This window comes from Athene noctua, chromosome 12 (genome assembly GCF_965140245.1).
Source record: "Athene noctua chromosome 12, bAthNoc1.hap1.1, whole genome shotgun sequence".
Taxonomy (NCBI): Eukaryota; Metazoa; Chordata; class Aves; order Strigiformes; family Strigidae; genus Athene; species Athene noctua.
In genome coordinates, this window is record NC_134048.1 from 6,094,234 (window position 1) to 6,108,670 (window position 14,437).

General features: G+C 38.7%; 1 protein-coding gene across 1 annotated transcript; it reads right to left on the bottom strand.

Annotated features, from left to right (window-relative positions):
- Positions 1 to 4,261: 4,261 nt before the first annotated feature.
- Positions 4,262 to 14,297, bottom strand: LOC141965065 (kazal-type serine protease inhibitor domain-containing protein 1-like). Its single transcript, XM_074916162.1, has 5 exons — positions 14,241 to 14,297; positions 13,151 to 13,639; positions 7,279 to 7,439; positions 5,536 to 5,680; positions 4,262 to 4,616 (listed from the first exon to the last, which is right to left on the bottom strand). The coding sequence occupies exons 2-5, from the start codon at positions 13,605 to 13,607 to the stop codon at positions 4,486 to 4,488; spliced, it is 894 nt and encodes a 297-aa protein (XP_074772263.1). The 5' UTR covers positions 13,608 to 13,639; positions 14,241 to 14,297; the 3' UTR covers positions 4,262 to 4,485.
- Between the last annotated feature and the right edge of the window lie 140 nt (positions 14,298 to 14,437).

The window sequence follows — 14,437 nt, forward strand, 5'->3', positions numbered from 1 at the left end:
GAGCTGCCGTAATGGGCAGAAATTAGTGAGGTTGTATGGAGTGGGTTATAGAGCCTGTCACTGACTGTGTACCAAACTGGTAGAATTCCTCTGGAAGTGGAAGCTGCTTTAGACCTGGAATGAAAAAATGAATTAGCTGTATTCCTAGCTGGGTTCATGTAGCAGCAGGGTTGAGAAACAGTTGTAACAATCTAATTGGGGCAGGAAGTGTAATTTCTTTGTACCTGAACTGTCACAGCTGAATGATGATACCATCTTTTAACCACATGCTTTTGTAAAAATACCTCCATTAATTATTGGAGAATGAAGCACAGTCAAAATGGAAAATGTTTTTAAATGCGTTTCATGTTCTCTTGCCGTCAACAACTGACTGGTGGCTGGCACTTCTGAAAGTCAAATGGATCATTCTTGAAAAGCTGCTTCAGATTACCCAGTCCCTTAATGATTGCCTCAGTCCTGGCGTATGCCTTAACCCATCTTTTCATCCTTTACCCTGTGAAGAAATAGAATCATTGATCTATAGCCATAGTCTAAAAGCAAGGAAGAGTCACAAAACATATCAGGAGCGGAATAAAAGGGCTAGTGATACATACAGAGGAAAGGGAACAGAAAGGATTTAAAAGAGCAGAGGGACAGATCAAAACAGAATTCCCAAGACTGAGGAACAGGGAATGAAATGGTGACTCAGGGGTGAGAAGAGTCAGACATAAATTATAATGAGGTAAATTTGGGAGACTTTCCCATGCAATACAATTAGAAACTGTCTGAAAAGCCAGAAGCAGTTTGCCAGTACGGGTTGAAAAGGTAAGGGGAAGCTCTTGCATATCCTTCAAAGACCTTGACCCTGTGAGCAGAGCATCAGCTCTAGCAGTGACAGTGCATCCTCCTCCAGGTGACAGGCCATTGCCTAGGCTGTGCCACTGAGCTATGCAAAGACACGCAGAAATAAGGTTAATATGTAAATAGTTTGAGAGCTGAGGGTAATCTATGGAGAGCATATGTAGCTAAGCGTGAGTGAGAGCTTGTGGCTTCTGCAGCAATGAGCCAGTTTCCAGGCGAGTGTGTTTCTTAGCCAGAAACACCCATTCCCCTCCAGCCTGGGTCATATTGATGTGTGAGCACAAACAGAAGTTGAGAGCACAAAGCTTGTACCACGGGGTGGGCAGGGAGCACTCGCTCAGCTGTGTGCTCAGCTGCACAGTGCAGCCATGTGACTGTACATTATTTAATCATCCATTGAATCATTTTAATCTCTGAGACACGGGCAATTGCATTTCTATATCCGATTTCTGTCAACTGTAGCCTGATTATTTTAAGGGGGGAAAAATTGGTCTAGCTAAAGAATTAATAGATTCCTAGACTAATACCTGACAAAACTCCTGAGATTTAACACAGCAACTAAGAATGTTTGATTGTGAAACCACCCCAGATTATGTCAGAGTCGTAGCCCAAAGGACAAAGCTTTATTAAGGAGTGTAATTTGTTTAGGAACTTTTATAGAATTCCTTTGTATTTTCCTGGGAGGGGAAAATGACATGGTGAAGATGCTTGTGTGACAGGTGTTGACAGGAGGAAGTTGTGCCATGAAATTCAGATTTGCTTCTATGAAAGATAACAAAATTCTTGCTGTGTTCAGTGGAAGCTGTATTAAAGAAGAGGTTTAGGTCTGCCTCACAGATACAGTACTGAGACCTCCCTGCAGTATTAATATACAGTTTCCAGCTCAAGTCTGTCTCATTTTCTGCTAGGTGGAATAAAACTAACTTGAATTTGCTGTTACTTTAGATTATGTGAATAGATCTGTTGCTACAGGCAATGCATTCAAAATTAGATCCATTCATTTGCCATGCTTCTTAGAGAGGACTGAATCTTCTCCATGCTTTTCTTATTTAATTTTAAGTGACTTGATTAAAGCATGTAAACAAAACCAGCCATTTTTGTCCCCTCAAAAAAAGAAGTAGCAAATGTTCATGGTATCGGTGTTCCTGCTTTTTTTTGCATCCCTTTGGGATTTTTCCTAAAATGCAGTTTTCTTACTGAAAGGAATGACTCATAATTTACAACAAATAATTAAATATATATATAAATACATACAGAGACAAATGAAATATATTTAATTTAGAACCCTTTGTTCTGGGAAGGTTAGTTTTTTTTAAATAGACAAAGTTCATCAGGCCCAACACTTGCAGACTGGTATTTGATATTGTTCTGCTATGCATTTTCTTATTCAAATTCTTTTCTTTCTGTTTTTCATTTTATATTAAAAACAGCAAAAATCCCTGAAGAATTCTGATTTATTTCTATGGTTAATGATTTCAGGATTATCTTCTATGCCATGCACTAGTCTATGCCAGTATATATTGCCACAATTTAGTGATTGGTTTAGTAATCTAATTCATTTGCAATGCAGATCACAATTGATCTTGAATATATGTCTGCAGATTAAATAGTTCCATAAAAAATACCTACTTTAAAAAAAAATCAGTGATTTCTACCAGACAATTTTATGTTCAAGTTAATATATAGTGGATAAGCAAAAAAAGTTATTAGCCATATCACTAAGAAGACTAGGAAGAGCCCATAACAACAAAATCAGTAGTTAAATACGAAGCCATTTCATACTCTTAATTAAAACTAATTAATCTTTTCAATGACACAGCAGCATGCTTTCTACCCATAAGTTGACAATACTGCAGGAAGTCTGAAACAAAATAAATTATTCCTTGCTCGCTTGCTACCTGGACAAAGATCAATAATACCTCAGGGCAGACAGTCCATAGCCAATTCTGTAACGTAATACAAATTGAAAGGAAAAATCTGCCTAATGGCAAAAAAGGCACAAACCAGCACATTAAAGGAGGAATTAGTGATGCACTTTATATACATTTAAAAAATCTATGCAATATGTGAATGCATACAGTAAGATTGCCCTTAAAGCTTCCTTAACTTGGTAATTTAACTTTGAGTTACCTCAATGTGTGCAGTAATCACTACATGGTATTGTGCGTTGGATAAAGAAGACTGCAGATACCAAGACTTTACAGGCAGATGCCCCAACTTTTGCTTCTTTAGTCATTAATGCTATCACAGAATCGTAGGATGGTTTGGGCTGGAAGGGACCTTAAAGATCATCCAGCTCCACCCCCCCTGTCATGGGGCTCAAAGCCCCATCCAACCTGGCCTTGAACCCTTCTGGGGAGGGTGCAGGAGGGTGTTCAGTAATTTACTGCTATTCATCTGTCCTCAGCCAATGGCAACCATAAGGTGTTACCACCTCCCAAGAGTACTTTTCATAGTTTAGTATCTTCCAGCACCCATTAATTCAGAGACAGCTTTCATGTAATTAGTTGGCAAGAGTAAGTGGAGAAATTTTTCAGGGTGATCGCTTTACAATTTGAAGTCTTGTGTTTTTGAGTTACATTTCATTTGCACTGGTTCATGCTGATCAAGAAGTGGTTGAGACAGTTTCAAAAATGTGCATGTGTTCTGGTGGCTTTCAAAAAGAAAATGATGCCTGCTTTTCTGTCTGCCATTTCCAGAAGCGTGGTAATGCTGAACACTTCAGTTGGACATCATATAGATGGGTCACATAGAGGACAGTCCAAGACAAAGGACAAATAGTGGCTCTGTTGTGCAGATCTCTCTGTGTTTGATGGGCATGCACTGAGCTACAGAACAGCCACCTTCTTTAAACTGCAGTAATTCTCACCAAACATGATGTAAAAATAATGATCCCAAATCTTGCCTAGACTGGTGGAAAGAGGCCGACACTGTTAGTGCAAGAACTGTTACAAAAAGAAGTCAAAAGATGTGCTTATCTGTTTGCATGTACAAGAAATCTTGTCTGGATATTCTGCTGGTAAAACCATGCACTTGCTTTAGACTGTGATTGCTTCATGTATCTATTAAAAGTAAACAAAATAACCCCCCAAAAGACAGCTATTTCATCATTGATAAGACTAACCATGGAAAATTTCAAATGAGAAGGAAAATCTTGCTGAAACTTATGAGAAAACATGAACTAAGGAGATTAAAGACTATTTTGCAACCTTCATACTTAGGCTTGTTGCCATGTGAACAGTCTCTTGATATCTCTTAGTACATTAAAAAAAAGGAATTGATACAAGGTAAAAATTTTGTTTAAATATAGACATTTCTGCTAGACAAATCAGAATGTTTGAAAAATTATAGCTTAATTTACATTTTAAAGATTAATATAAAATTTGATCCCTTCAATATACTTAGTAGACAGGTGGATGTTTAAGAATTTTATTTAACAGACTAAATGTATGGATTTACAACTGTTCTTATTTCTGGTAAGTAGCATGATACACTTCAGCCAAAGTTGAGTTTCAGGAAGATGGATACACAAGTGAATATGTGTGTTATCAAAGGAGCCGTTTACAGCACAGACTACTAGTAAATATAACAGAGTGTGGAAGGTATTGGACAACAGATACATAAAAATTATTAGTCAGAATTGTTTCAATTTTCATAGTCCCCGGATTCATATTCTTCCTCATCTTCATCATCAGAATGGTCATAATAGTCCTCATATTCAATGCTGTAGCTTGCACTTCTGCTGCCAGCAGTAAATGCAAATGCAGGAGATGAGCCTACAAGACATAATTGAATCCAGATTAAGTTAGTTGTAGATAGGGACAGAGAGGAAAGTACGGCTTTGGATCTGTATGGCAAGGTCAGTGTTTCTGAATCTTTGTTAAGTTACCTACTAAAAGGAGAGGTTTTTTTATACAATGACTTGACCTCATACCACTGAAGCTCATGATATATAAGCAAATTTCTATATCATTCACATTTTAAGATGTTGAAAATACATTTCATTCCCAATACTAGTAAACTATGAGTTCAGTCCTCTGCAGATCCTATGCACCTGAAAATATGACTAGAGCCAGTAAAGCTTTAAAAATCACTTGCAGAAACAAGGTCAGCGGCAAACTAGACCAGTGACAAACTCCTCTATACCAGGAGGCAAATGTAAGACAATACATCTCTATCCTGCATTTGCCAAGGAAACCCAGTTCTCCCTGCAGGAAGAAGGATGTTATTCTGCAAGACTTGGCCTAATGTAAAACAATAGTAAAGCTACTTCTTAAATCTTTCCAAACATTTTCATTAAGGAGCAATAACTGTTTCATTCTTTTTTTTTTTTTTTTTTTAAATAAACAGCTAAGCAGAACTGCCACAGTTCAAAGACTCCCTCAGCTACAGCAGCTGTTGTTCTGGGTGCAGAGTTCCTACTAACATCAAAGGGCTTCTGTAGGATAAGGATAGTGGAATAATATGTCTTAGCTGTATGGCTATAATCCACAGCTTTCTGTTTTCTGGATGTTGGCATTAGAATATTAACCTGTTAGAGGATAAAATAGATGAAGAGCACACATAAAAGTTAAAATATGGACATCTTTAGGTAATTTCTCATATCCCTCATTTGCTTTCTGACAAACCCATCCTTTGCAGCCTGCTTGTATGCTTTTATATATTCTTTACATCCAAAAAAAAAAAAAAAAATACCATCAATGACTTTCAATCTTGCAGAGGCATATGTTGCACCATACTTATTTTTGGTGTGGCAGATGTAAACGCCTTCATCTGATTTTTTGAGGCCTTGAATCTGCAGCCAGCCTGTCACACCGTACTTCTGAGGCCCACCTCTTGCCTTTGAGAAGAGAAAGAAACAGTTGAAATTCAGCAGCTAGGAAACACCGTGATATTTCTCAAAATAATTGTGGATGGATAAATCGTACCAACTTTTGCTTTTTGTTTACTGCCATCATGCTTTGATTCTGTTTGTTTCTGCTGCCCTATGATTTAACTTCTTACTGCTCTGTGCTGCTGAGTTCATGCTTTCCCATCTCTGCCCTTTAAACTTCATTGCCCTTCACAGTGCTCTCATTGCTGTTCCTGCTCATACTACTGATTCCCAGTGCTCATCCTGTCTCATGTCTCACCAGCACTTCTTGCTGCTGCTTCAGAGCATTGTCACCTCATCTCAAGGTCATAAATTTCTTCAGGATGAGAGTGGCAGGTGGGTCTGGGTGAGTTGTTCATGGCCAGGTGGCCTCCCCAAGCTGACACTCAGCATCCAGGTTTTAATGGATTGGCATGAACTTTGACACTTCGTGACAATCAGTTTCAACTGACTTGGGCTAAAGGCTCTTAAAGGAGTGAGCTTTCTTTTCCAAACAAATAACACAAACCCATTAACAGATGTTAACAGAGATGCTCTCATGCTGTATCTATTAATGAGAGAGGTTAACAGGGTTCAGATTAGCCTCTGAGGAGACCAGCATTTTGATGTGGCTCCTTGCACCATTGTTTCTGAGCAATTTATGTCTACTAATCCCACTTGTGTTCATGCTGCTTCTGGAAACTTTTCAAAATAACTTAAGAGCCTTAGTACTTCAGTACTTTTGGTACGTTAATTAGCTTTTTACATGCTTTTTCTATCTACCTATCAGTCTGCGCCCCCTGTTCACTGGATCTTACCACTTTTGGGTTGTGTATCCAGATAGATTTGCCATGCATTTCTCTGCATAGTCTCTGTCCATTGGAGAAGGCATGCAAGATGCAGACTTCAGCCTTCCTGCAGTCTGCCTGTACATTTGGCTTTGTTAGCTTGTGTCCTCAGAATATTATTTCCATTTAGAAGAATTAGCATTTTCATTTATTTAATTTTAGCTCAAACCTTCAGGCCATTTCTATATTTGCTTGAAGCCTACACTAATGCCACTCTACTCTTTCCCCTCTGATTAAAACATAGTGTCCTCCATAAAATGAGCAAGTTTGCTTTCCTTTTGAACGCCTCAGGGACTGGACCCAAATGGCAGGTGTCCAGAAACAGCATCTTGCAAAGCAGAAGTTTAGGGACCTGCCAGAATTGTGCTTCTGCGTCAAGAGTAGAAAAATTGTTGCCAACATCCATCCTTCCCAGAATGCAACTTCTTTCAGGTAGCAGCCTAACCAGTTCCATTTATATGTTCATTCAGTTTTTCCAGAATCATACCTACATAAGGAGAATCTTCTATATTTTCTTTCCCTGAAGCGAGCCAGATGGTACCCTGGCTGTTAGTTCTTCTGCTTGGACTGCCAAAGCAATGATCCTTGCACTGGCTGAAATCATAATCTTTATGTAGTCAGAGGGCCCCCTTGGGAAACTATTTATTGCAACAGTGTTGTATTCTGTAGGAGAAATTCACTGATTAATCCCCCTTCTCCACATCCCAAACTGTATGACATGGAAAACTCAAGTTTTACCTGCACCGAGATGTGAGCATCATCTCCTGGCAGAAACATTTTATTCCCCTTTTTTTTCCATTCAAGGTGTGGCATAGGATAGGCAGACACCTCACAGCCAAAAATGACATCATTGCCTGTGAAGTTCTGGACATCCTGAGGTGGCACAGAAATAATAGGAGCTGCAAAGAACAGACAACGGTGCTTTAGAAGACAGTGAACAAAAGGCAGCACAAACACAAAAGCCTGTAACATTCATTCCTACTTACACGATAAAACTGGTTTGCCTTTTGCCATCTCTCACATTATGAAGAGCCACATCATTCTAAGCAGCTTTTAAAGCTCAGGAAACCTTGGGTCCCATTGAAGGGTAAACAGGTTTTTTAAAAACACTTACTTCAAAGAACTCGCCCGTTCTTCTTGCACATGATCGTGAAAATTAAGCTGAAATCAAAAGTTTCATTTGTGTCCCATGAGCTGTCATCGTGGACTAGACTCAAGGCCCACCAGTTAAGCAGCCAGCACTACTCTTCAGAGGAAAGTACAAGAAATTACTTACTTGTAATACAAGTACAATTCTGCAGCAGAAAATCACGGAGTAACTTGATTGCACATGATAGTTCTTAATTTCTGTTACATTTTGGTTAACTTAAAAGTCAAAACACTGAGATTGCTAGCTTGTCAGAATTTGTTTTCTGAGTACATCATTGCCTTGAACTGGCTAAAATCCTGTCCCCCTCTGTTAGCCATAGAATTCATTGCAACAAGTTACAGAATAACAGCTTTAATACATTTCACATTTGTCCTCAATTGCTATCAATTTCATCCGATATTCTTGTTATGAGACAAATGATTGAAATCCAATTATTTTTATAAGGTGTGTTATTTCTATTACAATTTTTAGATTTCCACTTGTTTCCTCTTGTTCCCTTACCCTCATCCCCCTCCACTCTTTATTTATTGCCTCTGAATTATGCTCTCCCACTTTTTCCCAAAGAAAAGCTGACGTTTACCACAAGAGGGAGCCAGTCCAGGGATTTGAAGACTGAAAAAATAAATTATCACCTGATGCATTCATACATGATTTAAATACATATCCCCCTAATAAGCGTGTATGAACATACTAAATGTTAACAGGAGATGATGATATTTAGCAGCAGAGAGCAAAATAACATATTTGCTGTTATCACAGCTTTTCTGTTCCAGAGATCTCTGTTTTTTTTTCCTGATCTGTTTGTCCTCAGCAAGAAATGTTTTCCCTGTTTTCTTTCTGTTTCTGTATCAGTGTTTAAAAATGAATGTATTTTCTGGGCCACTAGACTTGTATTTAATTACTGCTTTTATTTCTGTACAGATTGCTTGTATTTTTGTACAGATTTCAGATGCTTGGAAATAGAAACTTACAGTAAATAATTAATACATTTTTACTTGCAATATTCGAATCAATATTTAGGTACAGCATCTGTGCTTCAGTATTTGAAATTGTAACAGCCTGTTCTAGGTTTTCAAGCAAAGTTTCTAATACATTTTTCAGTTTTTCAGGATTGCTTTCTGTGCAGAGAATATCAAATGCATACTGATTAAAATTAATTGCAAACAAATTATACATCAAAGTATTGATTTCCCCATTTATGAATGCCTCATTAAACAATCCTCAAAAGGATCTTCAAAAGTAAAATTTTCAGATTAGGATACTTAGACCTTTTAATACTTGTTCTTTCATGAGAACTGTACATTCAGAATGTATATTATTTCAAAAATCTTGTATTCAAATCAGCATTAACTGAATAGTTTGGGTGAGAAATTTTTTGCCTGTGAACTTAACACATAAAGTCTGATATTAAAACATACTTTGAAATATTGAAACTCAGTACAACCACACTCCTTTTAATGATACATCCACTGTAGTTAAGCTTAAACTTAAAAAGAAACCAGATGTCTACACTGACTCATATGAGTTCTTTAAATTATTGCTATATAAAGACAGCATGAACAAATTTTTAAGTAGGCAGCTGTTGACTGGTTAGTATTTTTGTTATGGTGCTAACACAGATGTCCTATGGATACACTGACAACACTGAAGTATTGCCAAGAACTGAGGCCTGCTTATGTGACTGTCCACAGATGTGGCTCAGCCGCACGAGGCTGAGGGCTCTGGCTTCACTACGCCGGGCTCTGGCTTCACTACGTCGTCTAAACACATCCGTAGCCTGGAGGGCATAAGGGTCTGAATTACAAACCTACATTATAGCTGCTCACCTACAAGAAATTTGTCTGGCACTATCTACTGTACACCAAGACCAATTCCACACTAGAAATACCCCTTCCTCCACTGGCTGTAGGGCGAATACAGATGATTGCTTGGAAATGTCTAGATATGGTGGGAGTCCCCCCAGCTGAGTACTTTTACAGAGGTAGTTAAGGCTTTGCTGGACCGGGACTGACCATGACTGGCATTATGAGATCAAACTCATAGCAAGTAGGAAGAACCACAGTTTTAATGTAAAAAAGCCTTTTCTGAATCTGAACACACAAGAAATACTTGTGTTACCTACTCAGACTTGAAGTCCCTCCAGAAATAATGTGTTTCACAACACTGTTCTGCTGTATTTTACGTAAGAAAATTGAAATAATGATGTATCATTTTAACAGAAATTTACAAACTTCATTTTTGAGTGTTTCAGATTTTGTGTTCTGTCGAATTCTCCCATGCATATCTGTGTGTACTTTTTTTGCATAACTGAAATATCTATTTATATTTAACAGATATTTACTGTTACAATAACATGTCATTTTGATTCCTGTAGTAGATAAATTTTTCTTGATAGCTATAGAAAACATTCTGATGTCTCAGTGTCCGGAGCGAATGTGCAGTTGTTGCTCCTCTCCTTTTACGGTTCCAGTCATGCATTATCCTTATGTGTTACAGAAGACATAAACCAGAAGCCAAGAAAAGTCAAAATACCGCTTCACCTTTCACAATCAATATTAACCCAGTATCACTCCAGACTAATTAATTAGATAATATGATAAATTTTCGTCCCGTTAAATTACTGATTTTTGCTAATCTATGTCTGATTTGATGAAAATGGCAGAAAATTCCATGGATTGTTTAATTTTTTTTCACTCCTAAATTTACATTTAAAATAAAGTATGTGACACAGCTAAATACGAAGAGAATCACTGCTAGATTGTTCTGTTACTTTATTAAATCATCAGCAAGAGAGGTCTGAATGTGAATGGGGATGGATTAAGTGTGGAGAATCTGTATATAACTTAGTAACCTTGGTAAATTATTAGATAAACTGATCAAAACTAGGTTTCAGGAGAAGAAAGGCTTTTTCAATGTTTTTTTAGGGAGCTAGGCCTTTTTCTTCTCCTTTTTCTGGTGCTAGATGAAAGATAAAAGGCTATACTCTTCCAATGAAAGGAGTTTATTGTTATTTATTTATTCATTGGTTGCTGTATACAATTAATCCGTTTGGCATCAATAGGAAACAGCAGATGCTTTGAAGGAAAAATAACAAAACAAAGTACTTTGAGTTGAGTGAAGGTTATATTTATAGCCTGGTACCAAAACCCCACAGTATTCAGTGTTTGTCTCTTATGCAAATTGGAGTCAGCGGAAAGTGAGTGCCGCAGCGAGTTTGCTACTCTTAGAGCCAGACTCCCTGTTGCCTTTTGTCATCAGCTGCAGCCGTGAAAAACCAGTCTAAATCACCGTGCACCTCCACATGCCCAGTGTGCTGCTTCAGAGAGCTGCCGTGGCAATGGGGGAGCTCACTGGTAGACTCTTAGGGGCGACTGAGGCATGGTGCACCTCTGTGCCCCGCTGCTTCCTGAGAGGCCCAGGCTCCTTCCAGGGAGGAATCTGCAAAGCTGGCATGGTCAGCTGCTGCTCAGGGAGGTTGAGAAGAGGTGCATTTGTGCTCCCCCTTCCCGGCGAGCCCAGCACCCACCTCACGCTCAAGCGCTCTGCTCCAGCTGGGCATGTACACTGGGCACTTCCCTCTGCAAGAGCCAAGGAGGCTGGCCCCCATTTTTCTTTAATTAAAATCTGCACAGCACTGACACAGCTTTGAACTTTCCCCCAGGCTTCTGTGCAATTCAGTAAGTTGAGCAAACCTAGAAAATTTCTCTGCGTTCCTGGAGAGGGGGTCCAGCCTTTCTGGGGACCCAGGGAAGCAGTGGGAAAGTGGTGGGGGTGATGCCTGCATGCAGAGCAGCTGAGCTCACTCCTCTGCTTGATGAATGGTGTTACACACCTCTGGGGTGACTGCAGGGCCTGGTGGATGACGACACCAGCAATTGAAAGCGGTAGTACTTTCAAATTAAAGCTTTTTGTACATGGCCAGTTCTGTTTAATTAATCAGAGTGGACCACTGCTGTAAGGCACTGCATGCCTGAACGGCTACCTCTGCTGCAAAGGTAACAACCACTCGCTACTGGAGTGGCACTTCTAACTGAAATCTTCCTGAAGGGGTTATGCTGCAAGAACTAGTGCTATTTTAATCCCAAATAAGAACACCTACTGGAGGGCTAACAAGCTTTCAGTCATACTGGGGGGGCTGGTATGCATTCAGTTTTCTGAATGTTTCTTTACTGACAAGCCTAATTTCCCAGTTTAATACCCTAATGCCAAATAAGGGATTCTTTAATGGATCTTTCTCTTGCAACTAGAGAAAGAAGTCTGGTATTAGCTGTTCATCACTTTTCTTTTTAAGTATTCAATATCCAGTGTTCATTCGATATAAAAGCACGGCACACAGTCTAAACTGGAGGCAACAGACTGCTAGCAAAGTGTGGGTAAAACGTACCCGAGTTACTCTCATATACGGACCTTTGCCAGAGATGCAATTTCAGATTCCCAGAACTGTGACTTATTTGTGACCCAGAGACCTCTTCTACTTACTTCATTCGAGAAAATATTTCATTAATTTAAAAAAAAAAAAAAGCTTCCCATTCAGAAAACAAAAGCCTGTTCACTTTTTCATTTTACATTCATGTGACTTAGGTGAAAGGTGCCCAGAAGTAAAGACTTGTAATAATGTGAAGAATGAGAACAGCATATGAGCAGGAGACAGGATTCCCCCCATACAACCCAGCTAAAACTTTCCACTAACAATCATCACAGACAACTGTTCAGGCAGTGTCAGTGTCTTTCGGGAATATGTTTGATTTTGTTCTAATATTTGGATTTCTATTTCATGGGTTAGCTAGTTTTTATGATGATTCCAAAATTGGATTATTTTGGACTTATTTGTGAAAAGAACAGACCTGTTAATTAAGTTCTGTTTTCTTCTATTGCTTCTACTTCACTGCCCACCATATATACACACAGGTAGATGCAACATGCATACACATATATATACATACGTGTGTGTGTGCGTGTGTGTGTATATATATATATATATATGAATGAGATCTGCCTTGCTATCACCACTTTAATATCAGGTCAGTCCTCATATAATAATAATAATAATAACAACAACAACAATAATAATAATAATAATAATAATAATTTGTCCAGTCCTCCAGACTATCCTATCTGTTTACCTATTCCCAACTACAGATAGAAGTTCTGTAGAAAATATCTCATACTCTGCTTATTCAGAGCAGAGCTAGTCTGTAGATCGATGGCTCCATGTGATTTAATCCACCAGTCTAATACAGAGGCTTATAACATACAAGATTAAGTACCAGCTGCTGAACTACATGTTTAACACAAAGTAGTATTATAACAAAATAAATTATAAATATTATAACAAAATAATGATAATTATAACAAAAATGCAGTATTAGTTTAATAAAATTAGACTAGAGCATCTAGTAACACAGATGAAAATCAGAATCAGATCTTTTTCCAGTTTGGAAGTGCCTCTGTACATATTACCTGATTCACATGGTCCTTTATGTTTCATGCTGATATTTCTTTTCGTAGCATAAGCCTTGTTGAATTGACAAATGTTCTCATAGGTTTTCCCTTCAGGTCCACAGATGCTCTCTTGAGTCTTGCACACACATTGGGGTTCAGGGACTTCCCCAAACCTTGCTTCATCAGCATCCAACCTGCACTCAAGGTTGTCCCCACATTGCCCGTAGAAATGATTGCTCTGGTCCAAGTCGCAGATCTGACCTTCCACATTTCCACATTCAGGACAGCAGCCACAACGGTCCAATACAGTCCCAGCTGGACAGTCTTTAGGCACAGAGCAAAGTGCCAAATCGCATTTTCCACAACTATCTCCTTCCTTTAACAGCCTCCACCAACCTCGGTGGTACAAGGCAGGGAAACTCTGAGAAACCTGCACCAGTACTACCAGCACTGCTGTAACCATCGGGTGCTTCATCTTGAGAATGTAACAAAAAAGCGGAAAAGGTCCTTGGAATAAAGCCAGGGGGGAAAAAAAAAAAAAAAGAAAAAAAAAAAGAAAAGAGTGAGCTAGTGAGAGAAAAACATCACAATCGGGGTTTTTTTTTTGTTTTAGAATATAAATTCTACTGCAAAGACAGGCTTTAAGAAGAAATTAGCATCAGATTCCTAATCTGGAACTGATAATAAAAATGCGTACAAACCCACCGGCTTTTCTCTAATGCAGTTTGGAATGCGAGTATTGCTTGCACAGAAACCAAACTGCCCCTTCTGACAGCTGAGTTGAAGCTCTCTGAAAAGCTGTTTGCTCAGTGTCTCCTTGAGCCAAATTTTCAAAGCGTTGCTTTACTGAAACAACATTATATTGCAGCTATTGTAGAAAGGGGAAGAGGGTAAATTAGTGTAAAATGAAGAAATAACTGCCATGAGGTTTTTTCCCCCTGTTATGAAAAAGACAGTCACAAAAAGATAAACGCGGGTACAAAGTAGCATGCAAGATACCAGTACCCTAGAGCTGAGCCAGTGCTCTAGAGACTGGAGCAAGGTTTAACACTGAATTTAATCCATTAATGATCATAGCTAGGGGGTTCTGAATTAACAATTTACTTACAGGCTCTTTACCAGCAAGGGACAATCCAGGACAGCTGGAATTGACTTTAAACTCTTGGATTGAAGAGAAAGGTGCCTGAACCCATTAAAGAACGCATTGTTCTCTCTTACATTCAGCTGCTTTTCAGTGTTTATGGGTGTCTGTGGTTTGCAACCCAAAATAATGTGGTCCACGTATGGCTCTAAGAACAAAGTGCA